General features: G+C 40.3%; 1 protein-coding gene across 2 annotated transcripts in view; it reads right to left on the minus strand.

The window, feature by feature from the left end:
- Positions 1 to 18,957, minus strand: part of FNDC3B (fibronectin type III domain containing 3B) — a 348,034-nt gene that overhangs the window by 272,451 nt on the left and 56,626 nt on the right. For both annotated transcript variants that reach the window (XM_070466411.1, XM_070466412.1), the window contains exon 2: positions 1,296 to 1,434. In XM_070466411.1, coding sequence (XP_070322512.1) covers positions 1,296 to 1,406 — 111 coding nt within the window. In that variant the 5' untranslated portion in view covers positions 1,407 to 1,434. The remainder of the gene's footprint in view (positions 1 to 1,295; positions 1,435 to 18,957) is intronic.

An 18,957-nucleotide genomic window follows, 5' to 3' on the forward strand; every position in this document is an offset into this window, starting at 1 on the left:
TTTTCCAAGCAATCGTTCCCAATTCTACTTTCAATAAAACAAAGACTCCTACTTTAATGCTTCTAAAGAACTATACAAATATAAAAAGTGGCATTTATTTAGTACCAGACTGACTGAACCAGTTTTAGTAGTCAATTAAAAAACTCAGGAGTGGAAGAAGATGGCGGAGAAGTAAGACAGGGAGATGAGGGAGATCACCAGCCTTTCCACAAACACATCAAAAACTCGAAAGGAAAAAAAAAAAGAAAAACTCATCAAGATATGGAACCACTCCTACAAAGCAACCTCTAGGTGACAGCAAAAGATCCCAGGCCTCCAGGGGCACAGGCTAAGCTCCCTGGAATCAGGTAAGACTAAGGTAAAGACATAAAAAGGGAAGAGACAACACAGAACTTGTGGAGGAGAGCTTGTGCCCTGAGGAAGGGAAGGCATGGTGAAGGAGGAAGAGTTTCCGTGCACTGGGAAGCTCCCTGCCAGGCAGGACCAGGGGGTGCTAAAGGGGAGAGCCTGCAAAGCCGGGACCTAGCAGGCAGAATGCAGAGAAAGCTGCACTTCCCAGCCCATAAGCAGCTCACAGACCTTGGCCCTGATCAGATGGTGAACTTGGAGAGCTGAGAAAAAATTTAAGTAATGTTATCAGAGACAATATCTGTCCCTAATAATTTTTGAAATTTTACTTACCGTTTAAATTTTTTCCCAAGTGCTACAGGAATGAGCTCAGGAATAACTTTTCTACTCTGCAATGTTAAGTAGCTAGTGACAAAGAAAGGAGTTTTACAGAAAACAAGGGCTATCATTTTCACAGCAGCAGACTTGCTGCTCTGGAGCCAGGACTTGGAAGGACTGCTCCAGGAGCCAGAGCGGGTTCACATACACCTGTGTGTCTTGTCGGGGTCAGTCACCTCCTGCATGAGATCAAAACCTGACTCAACCTCTGGGCATCCTGCTCAGGCCATCCTGCTCTGGCCAATCTGGAAAAATCCGTCAAGCACAATACACGACATGAGTAAACACAACTTTATTCCAAAAACTTGTACATATTTTCAAAATGATTCATTTCAAAAGTCACTTGTTTTTGATGCGTCAAGAATACCAGCTAGATTAGGTAAAGTTTGCTGTTCTCAAAAACTACAACTTCTGGTATTTTAAAAAATCATATAGTGATTCTACAATGGAAACGACCTCTAGAGAATGACAACGGTTCAAGATCAGAGATCTTTGAGTCTCAAAATAAAACCATTTCTGGGCTAATGTTTCCCACGTGGACAACTTAAATCCTCTCTTACTGCACCCACCTGCTGAGCCGCATCTCCATTCACCAAGTGAGGCATCATGGCAACCTCTCCGTTCAGCAACGGTGGCAGTTCCAGAGGGATCTGGTCGGTCATCATCATTGTGACGTACATTCATGGAGAATCTCCCTCAACTGGCTTCCTGCAAGAAAATCACCATTTGTAAAAAGAACTCAAGACTGCAAAAATTCACCTGTAACAAGTCAGCCATTTAAGTGCACCATCATGCGGTCAGCTGAAAACTCAAATTCTTCCAAATGGTGTTGGATTTAGCAGGGGTGAAGCAAAACCCAGGGTGGCTTCCCAGGTAGCTCAATTGTTAAAGAATCCTCCCGCCATGAGGGGACCTAGGTTCAATCCCTGGGTTGGGAAGATCCCCTAGAGAAGGGAATGGCAACCCACTCCAATATTTTTGCCTGGAGAATTCCATGGACAGAGGAGCCTGGTGGACTACAGTTCATGGGGCTGCAAAGAGTCAGACACGACTGAACAGCTAAGCACAGACAGCAAAACCCAAGAAAAACAGCTTGAAATGGGAGACCACAGACCTGAGTCTCTAAGCAGTCAAGCAAACACAACCTCCAGTTCCTCAGCCTTGTTATTTAGAAATTTATGAATAATATTAAGTCCCCTAAATCCAGAGATCTTCCTCGGAATAAAATGAGATAATTTGAGAAGATAGAAGTGTCAAATGAACATTTATCATGCTATCTCTAAGGTAATTACAAAAAAACGAAGCCAAAGAGAATGACTTCTAAGAAAAGTTTTTTTTTTTTTTTCATTAGGATCAAAATACTGTTCATAAGCAGTTACTCCAAGCAAAGGTTAACTACCTACACTGCATTGTTGCAATTTCTGACCTTGCTATTAACTCAGTAATTAATCAAGTTCTAATTCTCTCTCTCCCATCATCTCCTTGAACTGGATTTATCCTGTTGCCTATTTACAGCTTTATTACTTGTGCCTATCTTTAACTTTCCTGTACTTAACAGTACCTACAGTACCTTGTACAGAATAAGGCTTAAACCCACATTTCAAGGTTTCCCCAGAATAAATGATTTTCATGTAGGAATTCAAAACAACACAAAGCCCACTTTCATTCCATAATGGTACCTGCCACTACTATCTAGCTTTTCAAAAAACAGCAGGAACACAATAAATTCCTATTTAAGATTATATGTATTCTTTAAGAAGTATTTACCCATCCTTCACTTATGTCTAAAATTTTTGCCACAAAAAGTTTAATAGCATTGACAAAGGAGAATAAACAAATACACACACGCATACGCTATTTTAAATCAGTTCAGAAATAAACTGCCATATAGTCCATTTTAAGTTTTTTCTTATTTATAATAAAGTTCTCAAAAAGTTCAAATTCAAGACTTTTGGGAAATGAATCCTTTAATACTCAATATCCAAATCAGGCAAAATAGCAGGTCAAGTCCTTTAAAGACTATCTCTAATTTGTCTCAAGTGTGACAGAAATATTTCTTAAAATCTCCATTCTGAACATTAAATATATTTCCCTCCCCTCAAGCCCACCCAAAAGAAACTCCTTCCCTGGAAGTATCAAATGATGCATACAAGCCACCCAAGAGATTATAAATTTTTTATTTTAAATAGGTAAAATTTTACACTATTCATTATAACCCCATTTGGAAAAACTAATTATTTTAAGTACCAAACAACAAAGTCATGTCCCAACTAGGGAAGCACATTCTATAATAACAAGTCTTATAATTCAGTGTTAACAGTACCATCATGCTGTTTTATGAGGCAATTACTCAGTTCCTAAGCAAATAAAAGTACAAAACTCAAAACCCAATAGTTTATCCTAATGTAGGAAACAGAACTGTTTCACAGTAAAATTAACCAAGATAACTTCCACTGACACCATGAAGCCATCAACTGCTTGATTTTGAGTAGTACTACTAACAGAGTACTAATGTCCATTTCAATTTTATTTCAAATATACTTAACCCTACGCGTGCACAAGGAGACGAATGATTACTTTTCCTCAAACTGATATTACACAGGCCTATTTCTTAAGCGTGGTGTTTTATCTAATGATTCTTCAACACTGGAGGTTGAATAAACAGGGCAGTAATTTACATGAGGGGTCTGAGGATAAAGCATCTGCATGTAAAGAAGCACTCCACACTCACCCCCACCTTTCCCTCTCTCCTTCCCAAGGAAGAGTCCCACAGCACTTGCTGGTGATGGAGACCGTGGCTCTGTCCTCTGTCCTCCCCTCTGCTAAAGCAGTGAGCACCAATGCCTTCTCCCACAAGGGACAGTCCTGGTCAGCTCACAGACAAGCCCAAGGACGGAACCTACTCTCTCTTCATTCAGTGAACACAGGCACTGGTAGAAGGACATAACTGTGATCTAGTGAAAAAAATATTCAGGCATTCCTAACCACCCATCCCTAAGACCAAAGAATGTCTCAACTCCAACATTAATACCTAACACTGACATTTCCAATTTTAGGCACCTTCCGGTTGGCGTCATGATAAAACAATAGAATTTCCTATCATCAAAATACAGCAATGCAGCCCCGCAGGCTGGCGCTCTTAAGCACAGGTGTCAGGTCAAAGCTGGGGAGTTAAACTCCAGATTCTGCGTGTGGAATAAAAGGACAGATCACCCCCCTAGTTCCATGAAAGTCTTATAAATGTAAGATGAGAGAAGGTGGGAACCCCACAGAGTTGAAACAAATCCCAGAGAAACAAAGTCCGCTGGCACAGAGAAATAATTGTATTTGCTTTTGAAAATCATATAGGCAACTTTGGGAATGCAACTATTCCATACAAAAAAAAAAAAAGGTGCCTGAGTCCTATATTTCTTTCCAAAGATGATAGATTATCCGCCTCACAGATGTGCAGTGGTTGCTGCAAGTTACTGAGAGGGGAAGATGGGAAACTGCGTAAAAAAAGTCAACTATATATACAATCAACTCCTTAGACAGCATACAGTGGGAACTTATAAACACCATGCACTCCTAGTGCCCTGACTCAACCAGCCAACAACTATACCTTTAATCATGGAGAAAAAGGGAAGAATGAATAAAGTGAACTCTGCCATAGAGTCTCACTTCTCATAACCAAAACTGTTAATCCTCTTTACCCTAGGACACCAGCTTGCTAAAAATCCAACACCTATTTTTTAGTCCCCAAGAGATCCACCAAAGGCAAACCAGATTTTATCCTGCCTAGAATACAAGGTTTCTAGATCTAGTTGGGGTGGTTTACACAGTCAACAATGTTTAAATACCCCTTTCTACACTCCATGCACATACAGAGGATAGTTCATTTGCCTGGAATTCAAGGGACATACAAAAAAAGTAATAAATTATCTCTAGGCAAGATAATGCCCAGCTATTTAACAAGGCAACTGCCTGGCAACCGGTCCTTAAATCATCATGGAACAGAAACCATTTAGTGTCATGGACTATAGAAAGGACAAGAGAAAAGGCAGGAAGAAGAATTATAAAAGAATGAAAACCATAGATGCAAAACATAAGACTTAGGGTACAAAGCAATACTGTACTATGGTTATTACCTAGTTTTGGTTATTTCCTAGGGATGGAGATGGGTTGGGAGGAAGTAATGACTTTTCCAAATACAAAGTCAAATGTTCAGGCTGCAAACTGGGAAAACCACTCGGCCCTAACCATTGATAGTTAAAGAAGGTTAAGTCAGACCAAGAGACTGGGGAAGGCTTGCCACGCATCAGTGATTTAATGGTGACCACTCCCCAAAAAAGTGAGTCTCCTCTGTTTTGGCTGGTAATCCAAACAAAACTACACATGTACTCAATTTAAACAGGTGTGCCTCAGCCCCACTGCTTTGAGGAGACCTGGAGAATGTGACATGCCTAAGAAAGATGACCGAACTTTTTAAATGGAATTTTTAAAATGAAGCAATGAATGTGGAAGGCTTACTATCCAAACAGTTAACTTTAAGGACCAAAAACTTTATTTGCCATGATTGTGGATGGAAATGATACATTTTCTAACTTCATTATAGAGCAGGCTGGTCCATAACTTTATTTTTTCTTAGGGATGTAGGGTCACTGTTTACAATACTGTGTTCAGTCACAAGGTGATGTAGTAGGGAGTTCCTAGGCTTTCTGACCTTAGCTACTCAGAGAAATTCTCCCCAACTTTGAGTTCTTATGTTTAAATTCTATGTTTTTTCCTCTTTTCCTCATTAGGCTGTACCTCAAACCACACCTCCTCAACTCTGAGAATCATACTCAATTTGCTATCTTAATCTTCCTTGGGCTGGGAAGCCAGGTTGTTAGTTCCATACACATAGAGGCATGGTCTCTGGGGTCTCAGAAGCTTCCCTCTGTGCCCTGCGTCCTGATCCCTGGATAACTCAGCTGTAACTGCCTTCCGTGTCAGTCAGAAAGTCTCATGAGAAATCATCCCGACAAAACCCTCATTATCCTGGTCTGGGTTCCTTCTCCCCTAGACAGATGTGCATCTGAGTAGGCCAAAGTGATCACAGAACGCACGCATTTTATTCAAGGCTCTCCCACATCCACACTGTCCTCACATACAACTGAGTTTTTGCAATAAATTCATTCTTAGATTTTCCAGGCAAGAATACTGGAGCAGGTTGCCATTTCCTTCTCCAGGAGATCCTCCCAACCCAGGGATTGAACCCGGGTCTCCCGCATTGTAGGCAGACACTTTACCATCTGAGCCAGCAGGGAAGTCCCTTTTACAAATAAAGAATCAATAAATATGCTACAAAACTAATCATAATAAACCAATGGAAAACAGATGACATCTACTACAATGTTTTTTTTCTAATTCTCTGAATTTTTTTTTTCCACACACAGAGTTCCAAGGTTTCACTCCTATTCTTTTTAATTCTTACTTACCCATGCTTCCAGTTCAAAGAATTCAGTGACAACCACAGGCCATCACAGCCTCTCCCCTAACCACACATCCTAACAGAAAACCACAAGTGCTTCATGCCTGGCCAGTTCTGTTCTTTTGATTGACAGGGAAGGGATGCCACGTGAGCTCTTGTGGTTGACTTCCCTCTCTCCTGAAAGTAAGTCGTGTGTTACCTTCCTTACCTGCAGGGAGGCCCAGAACCAAAGAAGTAAGCTAATGGCAAGGGTGGGGGGTGGGCAGGCTGAAAAACAGATCCTCACTGTTAGTAAGACATTTAGTGCTGTCCAAATATGACCCTAAAGCTTTTACAAAACACCTTATTTTAAAATAATATTACAAAGGGTCTTCAGTTTTTACAGTACTCTAGGCACTGGGTTATTACTTTTTCCTTTTGTTTTGCTTCCCTCACTCCAAGTCTAAAAAGGTTTTCCATGGTATTTTGGCCCCACACTATGCTAAGAAACATACGGCCAATTTCATAAAAAAAAGAAAAACCTGATTCTCAGGAGAGAACCACAGATCCATTTCCAAAGGCCAGAGAAAGCAGTTATATACTAGGAAGAATTTCTAACTTGAAAAAAATCAAAGCCTTCATCACTGCTGGGAGAGTTTTAAGTCTGTGGGTCTGGCCTTCAAATGAGTAACAAAATGTCCTGCACCTCACTCCATGGGCCAATGACCCAAATTTCCTTACATTAATTCAAGATGTGAGTGAGCAGTACAGTACACAAATTAGTTTCAGATGACAAGAGGAAAAGAACCCCAAGAGCACCAAAAGGAACAAAACATAACCATCAGTGCCAAATGATTTGACCCCGCGGGGTGAAAGGAGATGGACTCCCCGAGTTAAATCTCAGGCCAGTGCCAAGGTGCAGGCTCCCAGGCTCACTTTACCTACACCTTCATGTGACTTTTGACCTATTCTAAACCATCCCAGGGAAGTGCAGAAAACGTAAAAGCAGAACGAGAACCAATAAGAAGAATGCATCGTGTCAATCATACCTCAATTTTTTCTTAAAAAGAAAAACGGCACATCATCGGTTTTAACTTTTTGCTTCTATCTGCAATTCAAATGCACTTGCAGAAGTAAAAGGGGTTTCTTGATGAGTGGGAAATGGATGGATAGAAATCAATTAAGACCTATAAAGCAATTAGGCAAATAATCAAATAAATAAAACCATCTTCAGAATTCATACCGTGTGCAGTGCTTAGTTGCTCAGTTCATGTCCAACTCTTCGAGATCCCAGGGACTGTAGCCCACCAGGCCCCTCTGTCCATAGGGATTCTCCAGGCAAGAATATTGGAGTGGGTTGCCATGCCCTTCTCCAGGGGGTCTTCCCAACCCAGGGATCAAACCCAGGTCTCTCGTAGTGCAGGCAGATCCTTACCGTTGAATCACCAGGGAAGCCCACGAATACTGTTGTGGGTAGCCTATCCATTCTCCAGGGGAGCTTTCCAACCCAGGAATCTAACTGGGGTCTCCTGAATTGCAGGAGGGTTCTTTACCAGCTGAACTATGAGAGAAGCCCTCAGAATTCATACCACTAAAAGTTAACTGTGATTCCATAAAGCTTGAATATTTTCCAATAAAATATACATTAACCAATCACGTTCACAAAATCTAAGCAGCATGAAAACATTTCGCTTGCTGCTTGCCTGTTCTGCAGCCTGAGAAGAATATGTTCATGGGCACATTAGTAAAATCATAGCTTGATTCATACTTAAACAAAAGTTCCTTCTCTGCTAAAAATACTTAATGACTTCTAACAGTAAAAATCTACTCTGGACCACGTGTCAGAAAATTGTCACAAACACACCAGGGAAATGTTCTAGCCATTTTTCTTAAATAGTAATAAGGAAAAGAAAATTTTTTTTCCTGATTCAACACAGCAAGGAGTCAAAATTAGTAGTCAAAATGATGATATGATAAATTACTGAACCACAAAAAAAAAAAAGTGGGGCTTTGTTTTGCTGTGCTGTGTTTGAGGCAGATGGGTATGAGAGGTTACTATGAAATTACTGTATCTCTTTTAAAACAATATAATTATCAGATAGCTAATGTTTTATGAGTGATTACAAGTTTCTTAATGGCTCCCAAAGTAAAACCTAAGCCTAATAAAATTTAACTTATTACAACAAACATTTGTGCAGCTGATTCACACGTGTATATGCCATGACTGCAATAAAGAAAGAAAAATCTTAAAAAGTCAAAATTTGACAGAGAATCATATAGCCCAGAAAAAAGAAAAACTGCTTTCCTGAACTTTCTTCTCATACAGGGGGCCACTGTGTATACATGCCTTCAGTCACAAGGACTTCCTAGAGTGTCATCCTCTTATTAGCCACACTTAGGAAAACAAAGAGGGAGAGATGAGGAAGGGAAAGAGTTATTGAAAGAAAAAGAGAAGAAAATGTTTTTTTTAAGTTACTTATACACATTCTTACAAGTAACAGGGTATCAAAGTATCATTGCTATTTTCATCAGAGAAACCTCTTACCTTCCTGCTCCATTCTGCTTTTGAAAGATAAATCCCTGACTGATACTTCAAGACCTAGAAATTCTCAAAACGGTTCTAGCCTTCTGAGCAAAATGAGAAAGAACGTTCTGATAATAACTATAGAAACACCAACAATAGCATCAATAGAAAAAAAAATAATGAAAATAGAAGCACTGTGCCACCTCCTTTACCTCTGAAATTGAGAAAAATCTGCTCATCCATCAAGACACATCAGCCTGGTTTTACCATGTTCCTGCCACTGGGCAAGCAGGACTTCTCTCTCCCTCCTGGCCCAGCAGTGGCCGTGGCACTGGCGCCGACTGTGGGATAAGCACGTGGCCACTTAGGAACCTGATGTGGGCCGCCGCCATTGGCCGGTAAAAGGCTGGAGGTGGTTTCACAGCTTCTCTTTGAACTGTCTGTCCCGTACACTGCAGGCAACCATGAGGAAAGGCAAACACTCTCCTGAAAACCAAATCAAACTGTGCCCTCAAAAAGGATATGAAGAGAAATTTAAAGATACTTACTAGAGTTTTTCACAGCCCCTCCACTAAAAACTGTTCAAAGGACCACCAGTAATGTTATAGGAACATTAAGAGCGCTAGAGCAGAGAGACCCCAAGACTGAGGACTGGGAAACCTGAGCTCTAATCTGAGGTTTACCAATCATCAGCTTTAAATGTGGACAATTAATTCCTCCTTTTACCAAATGACAAGGTTATAGATTCACCTTCAAGGTTTCTTTTTGCTCTATTATCTTTCAAAACTGCCTACAGTGCTTATTTCATACAGATTAAATAAAAACTGAAAAAAGAGGTTTACTCAAACTCTAAAAACCTATTAGTTTCTCTTACTCATATGAATATAATCTGAGCCTTCTGGATAAGAGAGGAAGAACTTAAAGAAAATGTTGAAAAAAGAACGTACTGAGTAAATAGTGATAGTAATCACTGTGCTTGTATGCCAATGAAATCTAGTTTTACAGCTGAGTTCTGCACAGCTGTGAAAGAAAGACTCCTGCCATGGCTTGCCACTTGAATGAGAGAAGGAGTGGTGATAACCGTTCATGCAGAAAAACTTCTTGAGACATGAGCAGTACCTGGAGGTATGCACCCAGCTGGTTGGTTGAGGCACAAATAGTCTGGAATTTGTCTTCTTGTCTGATATGAGCTCATTAGTGAAGTTAAATCACAGTTGTCTGAAAAGGTTCCTAACCTTAAAAACATTCTTGCTTTTAGCATCCAACTATAAACACAGGAGAATTAAGTGGCAACATTTAAATCCACAGGAGAAATCCTGTGAAATTGAGTTTAGATTAAAAACACCACCGCCACTGCAGCATGGATTAAAATAAATAATAATATGTGATTCAAACAACAAATAAAAAAAGAACTGTCCACTGTGCTCCAGAGGCTAAGGAGAGATGTCAAGTAGTCTGATGTATAGGCTCCACCTTCAAGAGTCCATAGATGCTTTCTTAATTCTAATTTAGCCCAGTCACGTCTGAACTCAAAACTACTATATAAGGAAGGCACTATTTCTGAGAAGAAGAAACAGTCTACATGTCTGAGGATCATATGTAAACATTATATGCATCAAGGCTATTTTTATAATTCTCCATGAATATACAGAGGTTGCCTGCTTCCACAGCCCCTCAATATACCCCAAATCTTTAATGAAACACAAAAACTTTTTTTTAAATTACATTATTATATATACACAATCTCTGGACCTCAGATCCACACCCACACATAAACAGCTCAGTTCTACAAATATTAACTAAAAGGGAAGGCCCAACTTCAAAAAAACAAAAGTTTACCAACAAAAGGTCCATTTGTTTTGTTCATTGTTTTTAAGCAGTGTTTAAAAAGGTCTGAAGATGTAATTAGACATTTTTATTAGAACACCTAGACTCGGGGTACACGCAGCACAATAAATCTCACATCCCTCTCTCACATCCCAAGGATGACAGTCGAGCATCTACAAAAGAACATTCCAAAGCTATGAGCCCTTATTTTCACTCACATCCAAGCTAACTTTGTCACATACTTTATCCAAAGATGAGAATAACTGAAAATATTTCTTTGCAATGACTTGAAATTGTGTGTTTGTTTCTTTATATCTTTTTCTACAGGATGTTGGAAAAAAGTCTAGAAAACTATAATCCAAAAGTGGAAAAAAAAAAAAAAATCACTCCTAAAGCCCCCTCCAGCTCTAGGTCTTCCTACCTCCACTCCAGTCAAGCTCTAAGGTAGGTGGGTGGGGGGCTGTGTGTGTTGGGGGGGCAGGGAGGGGCGCGGCGGCAGGGTTACAGAAAGAGATGAGATCTAAACTCTGAAGACACTCAACTCCTCAGCCAGCCCTCGGGCACTACCACCTGCCTGGAAGCCCCGCAGCTGGCTGACAGGTCCCACCGCTCAGGGCCCTGGCTCAGGTGTGCCTGCAGACAGAGGCCCTGAGTCTCAGTTCCTTCATCTGTAATATGGGTGCTTTAACACAGCTTCTAGATGGGCTTCCCTGGTGGCTTAGCGGTAAATAATCTCCCTGCAGTGCAGGAAACCTGGGTTCAATCCCTGGATCGGGAGGATCCCCTGGACGAGAGCAAGGCAACCCACTCCAGTGCTCCCGCCTGGAGAATCCCATGGACACAGCAGCCCAGAGGGTCGCACAGAGTTGGACGTGACTGAGCAACTAGACAGTAGCGGCAGCACATTTCCCTCTAATGAGATCCAAAATGTGCTTTATCATTCTGCTTTCAGAGATCGATTATGAATTAAATTCACATTTTTAGAACCACTCGGGTACCTAACAGCCAGGTATAACACTTGTTACTTTGGGGGGAAGGGAAAATGTATTGCAAACACCAAACCGCTTCTGGGCAAGGCTGAGAGGAACAGTCCCCAAAGCAAAGGCAGTCACGGCTTGAAGTCCCCGGGCACTAATTGTTCCCGAGCCTCACAGCATTCAAGTGAAGGAGGCAGTACTCCCCTCTGAACAGATACTACTGTGACTAAGGTTGAGAGAGTTTAAATGATGTGCCGAAAGAGACTCAGACAGAAAGTGATGGTAAGACGTCAACGCTCTCTGAGCGAGCTGATTATAACATCTAGGAATCTGGCAACACAACATGGCAATGGAAGGGCTGGTGCAAAACTCATAGGTTAGTGAATCTGAAAAATTAGACAAAACAAGCACATAGTACAGAATTCAAAAGGTAATTTTCAAAGACACCCAACCAAAGTACATTTCTCTCCTATCCAGACCCAGTTCCCTGTACACAAAGCCAGTAACGGACTTTTTGGTGTATCCTTACCAAGATGCAGATTTAATGATTTTTTAAAAACACTTTTTAAAGTAGCTCAAGCGAAGTTAAACAAATTCACTGTACTATCTTGTAATCCAGATGGTTAAAATTTAGGGAGAAAAAGGAACCAGCGGAAAAACAAACTAGAAAATACTGAAGTTAAACCCTCAGTGGTAATATTCAGAAAGACTATATTCAGAGAGATATTCAGAGAGTGGTGATATTCAGAGAGATGGGCCATAATGAAACACAAAAGCAAAATTACTTCACAAAGGAGGGCAGCTTAGCAGGTTATTGATAAGGAGACTGTTTAGAACAAGGTATTTGGTACAACGGGTTTCAAGATTCTATTATTTTCAGTATCCCAAAAGAAGGACTCAGTTGAAGAAAATCTAAAATAACATCAAATCAAAGGACACGAACAAAGATAATCAACCATTCTTTTAACAAATATTTACTGAGCATCCACTGTGTGTGCCAGGGACTGTACTAGAATTTTAGGATTCTAGAAACAAACGCGTGAGGTTTAAATGGCATTGCACTGAAATGTTATTATTCGATAACCCAAATCCACATTGGACACTTCTGACAAAACCTGTCAACAGACCACCATGCTCTATGAAACCTTTCATCTGAGGTAAGCTTCACAGTCTAAATCTGGTTTCCCAGCTGTGGCATCTTTACTAGTCTTAGGTGGATGAATTTGTCTCAAAACATGCCCCCTTCCTCAACCTTCATTGCTGATTAACCAGAAGAATACTAAATTTTTTTCTTTAATCAGCTCATGTAGAACCCAGTCATGCTTATTTATGCAACAACAAACTCAGTTTTGTCGAATTGATGTTATAAAACACTCATGACAAGGATGAGCTCTGAAGCTGTTATTTTAGTCTCGTAGAAGCATCACTGGTGTTTTACTCAGTTTATAGTTAAATATGCATTTCAAATATTTCTAACACTTTATTACTAATTTTAGATGTTGGTTCCAATATTTCCTCCTCTCCTATGTGGGGGGAGAGGGGGTGGTGGAGAAATAAACAAGAATAGTATACAATACACTGAAAATCAGTTTACAAACATGTTTTTTAAAACAAACTATTTCTTTAAGAGTCCACAACTGATGACGTCCTCATAAGCAGCTCTGTATTTCACCTGATGGGGCTAAACACACCACAAATACCAGGTGTTCCTCAGAACTTACAAGGTACTGAAACAGAAAATTCACATGAAATGATGCTTATAAAGAAACAAATTAGCAGGTGCAAAGACACACTGTGCAAGGGAGTATCTATTTACTATTTCAGATTTTAGACCATTACAACAAAATTTTAACATGAATACCCACTTTACTAATTCAGACTAATATTTTTGAAAACTCCAAAACGTGGGATTTTTCAGAAAAAAAAAAATTTTTCTTTCTTTCTTTTAAGGGAAAAAGAAAAAAAAAAACTGCAAGGAGATTTGTTTTACTGGATGAAATGGCAATTGGTCTATACAAACTCACATGCAAATGAAGTGAATCTAGATGTTTGAAAGCAGCAACCCCTGTGAATAATGATGACATCATTAATTACACTAATATAATTTGTTAAGAAAATGCAACGAGGCTGCATTTATTTATTTATTTATTCACTAAGGTTCTGCTTTGTGTAAAACACTCTTTTGCTTTGAAATCATTCAAACTTCAAATTTAAGCAGTCCACTAACAGGCTTTAAAACCTTTCCAGAAAAATAATTTTAAATTTCAAATCTGCTACAAAATGCATGGTCTCCAATTCAATTTTTGTATTTCTCCTCATGCGAAAGCATGAAAGACAAGTATTTTTCAGTTAACACTATTGAAGGACACAAAAGCATAAGATTGAAAAAGACATAAAAACATTTTAGGATTATTAATAGCTACAACCTCATGAAACCTGTTAAAAGAATTTCAGGGTCACCCAAGGGCCCCCTATACCAGACTCTGACAACCACTACTCCATGCCAAGCACCTTAGATGTAAAAATGTAAGAAAAATGTAAATTCACTTTCTAGTAGACAAACTGTCCCTATTTTATATACTCTATACATCCACAATTCACCTGGCAGGGTCTGAAACAAAGAACAAATTAACCCAAATGAAAAGTATCCAAATTCCGGCATGGACTTTTCTCTCCAGGAGTTTATGTTACACTCTTTAAAGTACTTTGGTGAAACAAATTCATTTGGTAAAATCTTGATAAGAAAGCAGCAGGCTGGAGGGATAGGAAATGGATGTTGGGGAGCAGGTACTCCTGGGCTTGGAATGTGAGGAATGTGAGCACAGTTCGGGGACAGAGTGGGACCTGACTCCAATAAATCCAAGCCCACTGGACAGGGACCGAGTTTAGCCTCTCAAGTAGTCGCATTTATGCCCTGGATTCAAAGCAAACCATCAGTTCCAAGGAAATAAAGACAAATAATTTTGTGTTGCCATTCCCAAGTAAGACTCTTATCTGCTCTGATCTCCAGACCTTCACTGACTGCTCCATGAGCCCATTTGAAATCCACAGATGACTTGATCTAGTGTTTTCTACAGTCACTGCTTTCTTTTCTTTAGCCGTAGCCTATTAGGTCTTCACCAGAGAACCCAAAAGGAGTTTTCCTGACACATAAGGATAACTCTTAAAACAAGAACCTCAAGCTTCAAACATACACAGAACAGTTGGTGAAAAGGTGACGCTCATTTTCCTAGAGCAGCAAGTAAGCAAGGTTGAAATATGCCACAGTCAACTGATTTACATTCAGCAAACACTGTTAGGTGAGGGGCTTCCCTTTTATTTTTAAAAATAGATTAAGCAAGCATATTAATTTTTCACTGGCCACTATAAATAAATGGAACTACAAAATACTTTCTTTGCAAGGGGATTCTGGCCAGGCGCTGTGAGCCTGACCCCAGTGGGAAGTGTATTTACGTTGCGCGAGGCCTCATTGTGTGCTGGTGGGAAAACACTTCTCACAAACCTCCCATTCAAGGGAGGCCTCCACAATAGGTGCTCACACAGGAAGCAGGCCTCACTAAGAGCACCTCAGACTGTTCCAGAGAGAACTTTCCAAGGCAGACGACGGTAAACCACTGTAAATGCCGTGTTCACAGGCCCCAACTGCCTACACTTCAGGGTCAACAAAGCTGGTATTGTCCACAATCAAGCCCCCAAGTTCTTCCCAAGGTTAAAGGGAAGCAGTCGACAAGTACATATCATTTTGTAGCTAGTCTCTCAGGGTATCACTTGGTTTAAAAAAGAGTCACAAGGACATGACATTTGCTTTTCTCAAAAAAACTGGAAAATACTCCTAAGAAGCTATTGCTTTTCAAAACTAATGAAAAGTGTTAGTATTTAATATGCAAAAAAGAAATCAAAATTTTAAGTCACCTATCTCTACTGAAAATTAGGGTTCCTTAATTTTGCTTAACTGCCAAAGCAAAAAAATAATTAACGCCTCAAATGGGAAAGTGGGCACTGTCAGCATCATATCAATGACTTCTGCACAAATATGTGAGGAAATAAAGATAATGGTGACACATGCCATCAAATCAATCAACTGCTAGTTGAAAAGTGAAATAAGTAAGTTTCATAAATCTGTGGGCCCAGTCACTCAGTCGTGTCTGACTCTTTGCAACCCCATGGACTGCAGGCCACCAGGCTCCTCTGTCCATGGAATTTCCCAGGCAAGAATACTGGAGTGGATTGCCGTTTCCTCCTCCAGGGGATTTTCCAGACCAAGGGATCGAACTCGCATCTCTTGCAATGGCAGGTGAACCACTGAGCCTCTATCAGTCTGACTTTGTTCTCCCTACCTTAGCTTTTCAAACACACACACACACACACAAATGAGTTCTTTCAAAAATGTTGATTAAATTCTCAATACCCCATTTCTCAACCTGCTAAAGAGAGTAACAGCTGCTTCCTACAGGAGTGTTCTTAGGTCATTAAATAATTAATGATACCGGGCAAGGGACAACTCTCCTCTGGCTTGCTTCTCTCATTTCTCTAATTAGGGGACTGAACTCCATGATCAAGGTCCCTGGCAGCTCTAACAACTTGTCAGTTTGGGTACAGCAACAAAGAATATCACTATTAGCACACACATCTCAAGGGTTGATAGGAAGTCTAATACTTAAGGCAGTCACTGTAAAATGAAAAGGATCTGTACCCATAAATACTACGACTTACAAACTTCAGGAAGTCACCACTGCAACATGGAAAAAGTAAACCAGAAATAATACATGGAGATGTTCATAACAATATTCAGTGGAATGTACAGGGTATATATGTACACATAACTGCTTATAAGACTGTAATGAAATAAAACCAAAATGTTAACAATGGTTAACCTATGGATAATGAAATGAGTTATATTTTTCTTTTGTATTTATATTTGAGCATCTATAATTTATATAATCATAAAAGTTAACTCTTAAAACCCCATATAATTCAATCTAAGTTGCACCATGTGACTGCTTACATTTTTGTGAAGAGATATTTCCAAATTTATGTCCAAATGTACAAATAAAGACCTAAAAGACACGATTTAGCCAACTATCCCAGAAGGAACTTCCACCATTCGGCCTGGACTGTGTGGAACACAACAATGGAAGAACATCTGCGGTTAAGTAATAGATTGATTTGGTAACATTTACAAAACCAGCCATGGGATCATGCTTACTGAGTAATCCCTAAGATTAGGCGTGCTCACTAGGAGCAACCCGAACAGTTTTTCTGGGTTTTGTTTTGTTTTGTTTTGTTTTGTTTTAAGGGAGAAAGGGAGGAAGGGGAAAGCAGGTTCCCCAGTATAATTACCTTTTTTAGATAACAAGCACTCCAAAAAATCTTCTTTGAAATTTGAACTGCCAAAATAAATCAAACTTTCTAGGTGGAGAAGTCTTCGTCAATCAAATGAGACCCAGCAAGTTTCAAGATAAACTAGTAATAGCAATCTGTTACATACTTACTTAGCTGTGCTAACTATGCTAGTCCCTAACTAGCACAAAGGACTTCAAAAACTTTAGCTATGGAAAGTAGAGGGTGGGGCCAGAGTTCCCTCAGGGTTGGCAGGCTTCATTCTCAGTGGAAAAGTAACTACCCATTCTTATCTTTGCAGTTTCTCTCTACTGGTGCACCCTCCCTCATCTGAAACCTAAAAATATTTGTCCTGGGTTTTAATTCCCACATCCCCATATATTATATAATACATGTTCACTCTAGGAATCTGGAAGTACAGAAAAACAGGACGAAGGTTTCCATTCACCTAGAAACATCCACTGTTAAAAAGGTGATGTGTTTCAACTTCTTCTATCCATAAGTAAGTGTTAGTCGCTCAGTCGTGCCCAGCTCTTTGCGACCCCACAGACTGCAGGCTCCATGGGGACCATGGAGGCTCCATAAGAGTAGGCTCCTCTGTCCATGAGATTTCCAGGCAGGGACACTGGAGTGGGTGCCATTTCCTTCTCCGGGGATCTTCCCAACCCAGGGATGGAACCCAGATCTCCTGCACTGCAGGCAGATTCTTTACCGACTAAGGGAATATGAAACCTACAAAGTTAGAGGGCTGTAGTTTACACAGTATAGACCTGCCTATTTTTCATTTCTGATATTTCATGATCATAACACTGACAACTTTTAAAAAATAAAGAACTGGTTCCTAACTAACATTTTCAGAGAATGTGGCAAAATCTTCTTCAGGGTCCTTGACCTTAGCATAAAGCTAGGGAATACCATGTATTCAACTGAGATGACCAATGGGTACCAAAGGCATAATTTCTTTCTATCTGACATCAGGTTATAATGCTATAATACTCTTAGATTATGTGTTTAAGTATTTAAATAGAATAATGAAGTGAATGGAGAAGGCAACTGCACCCCACTCCAGTACTCTTGCCTGGAGAATCCCATGGACGGAGGAGCCTGGTAGGCTCAGTCGGATACGACTGAGCGACTTCACTTTCACTTTTCACTTTTATGCACTGGAGAAGGAAATGGCGACCCACTCCAGTGTTCTTGCCTGGAGCATCCCAGGGACGGGGTCGTACAGAGTCGGACCCGACTGAAGTGACTCAGCAGTAGCAGCATGAAGTGAATGGTCCCCATACAACACTGTAAATTCAATTTGTTTCTATGTTTCCAGGTAAAAAGTTTTGCTTTACACAATGAAAGATTATGCCGCCAATTTTAAACGCATTTGAAGTCAACCTAACAAAGGAAGATGTACAAAATACACTGTTTATAGGGAAATAACAACATAGAGGAATAACAGGTTAACAAACAGAAGGTCTATGCTGTAGTCCAACTTCTGCAAAACTAGGAATATGTTTTTCACAGACAACAGAAATGAAAGACTATGTACCTAAGTGTTCACAGTGATTATGGGTAGGTAGGTAGGATGAGGGCTTCCCTGGCGGCTCAGACAGTAAAGAATCCACCTGCAATGTGGGTGACCTGGGTTCAATCCCTGGGTTGGAAAGATCCTCTGAAGGAGGGCACAGCAAACTACTCGAGTATTCTTGCCTGGAGCACCCGCATGGACAGAGGAGCCTGGTGAGCTATAATGCCTAGGCTTGCAAAGAGCTGGACATGACTGAACAAGTAAGCACAGCACAACACAAGTAGGATGAAGAATTTATCAATACATTCTGACCTTTGTTTTTTAAGAGATACTTTCACTAAGGAGAAAAATGTATATAGAACACAGACCATTTGCCAAGGCAATCTCATATTTGTCAAAGAAGCCAATAGAATAATGAGAAACAGATAATGGACATCTGGGCAATCAAAATCCTATTATACAAAACACACTTCTAAGACTTCCTGAGAAGGGGCACTGATGGTAGCAGCTCCACCCTCTAAACTGGTGCGGGGGCTCACAGGTGTGGCTTGCCCTCGCCCTGGGCACAGCTGGGCCGACCTGCAGGGGTGGTGTGGCCTTGGCTCCTAAA

This window comes from Odocoileus virginianus, chromosome 4 (genome assembly GCF_023699985.2).
Source record: "Odocoileus virginianus isolate 20LAN1187 ecotype Illinois chromosome 4, Ovbor_1.2, whole genome shotgun sequence".
In the NCBI taxonomy this organism is placed as follows: Eukaryota; Metazoa; Chordata; class Mammalia; order Artiodactyla; family Cervidae; genus Odocoileus; species Odocoileus virginianus.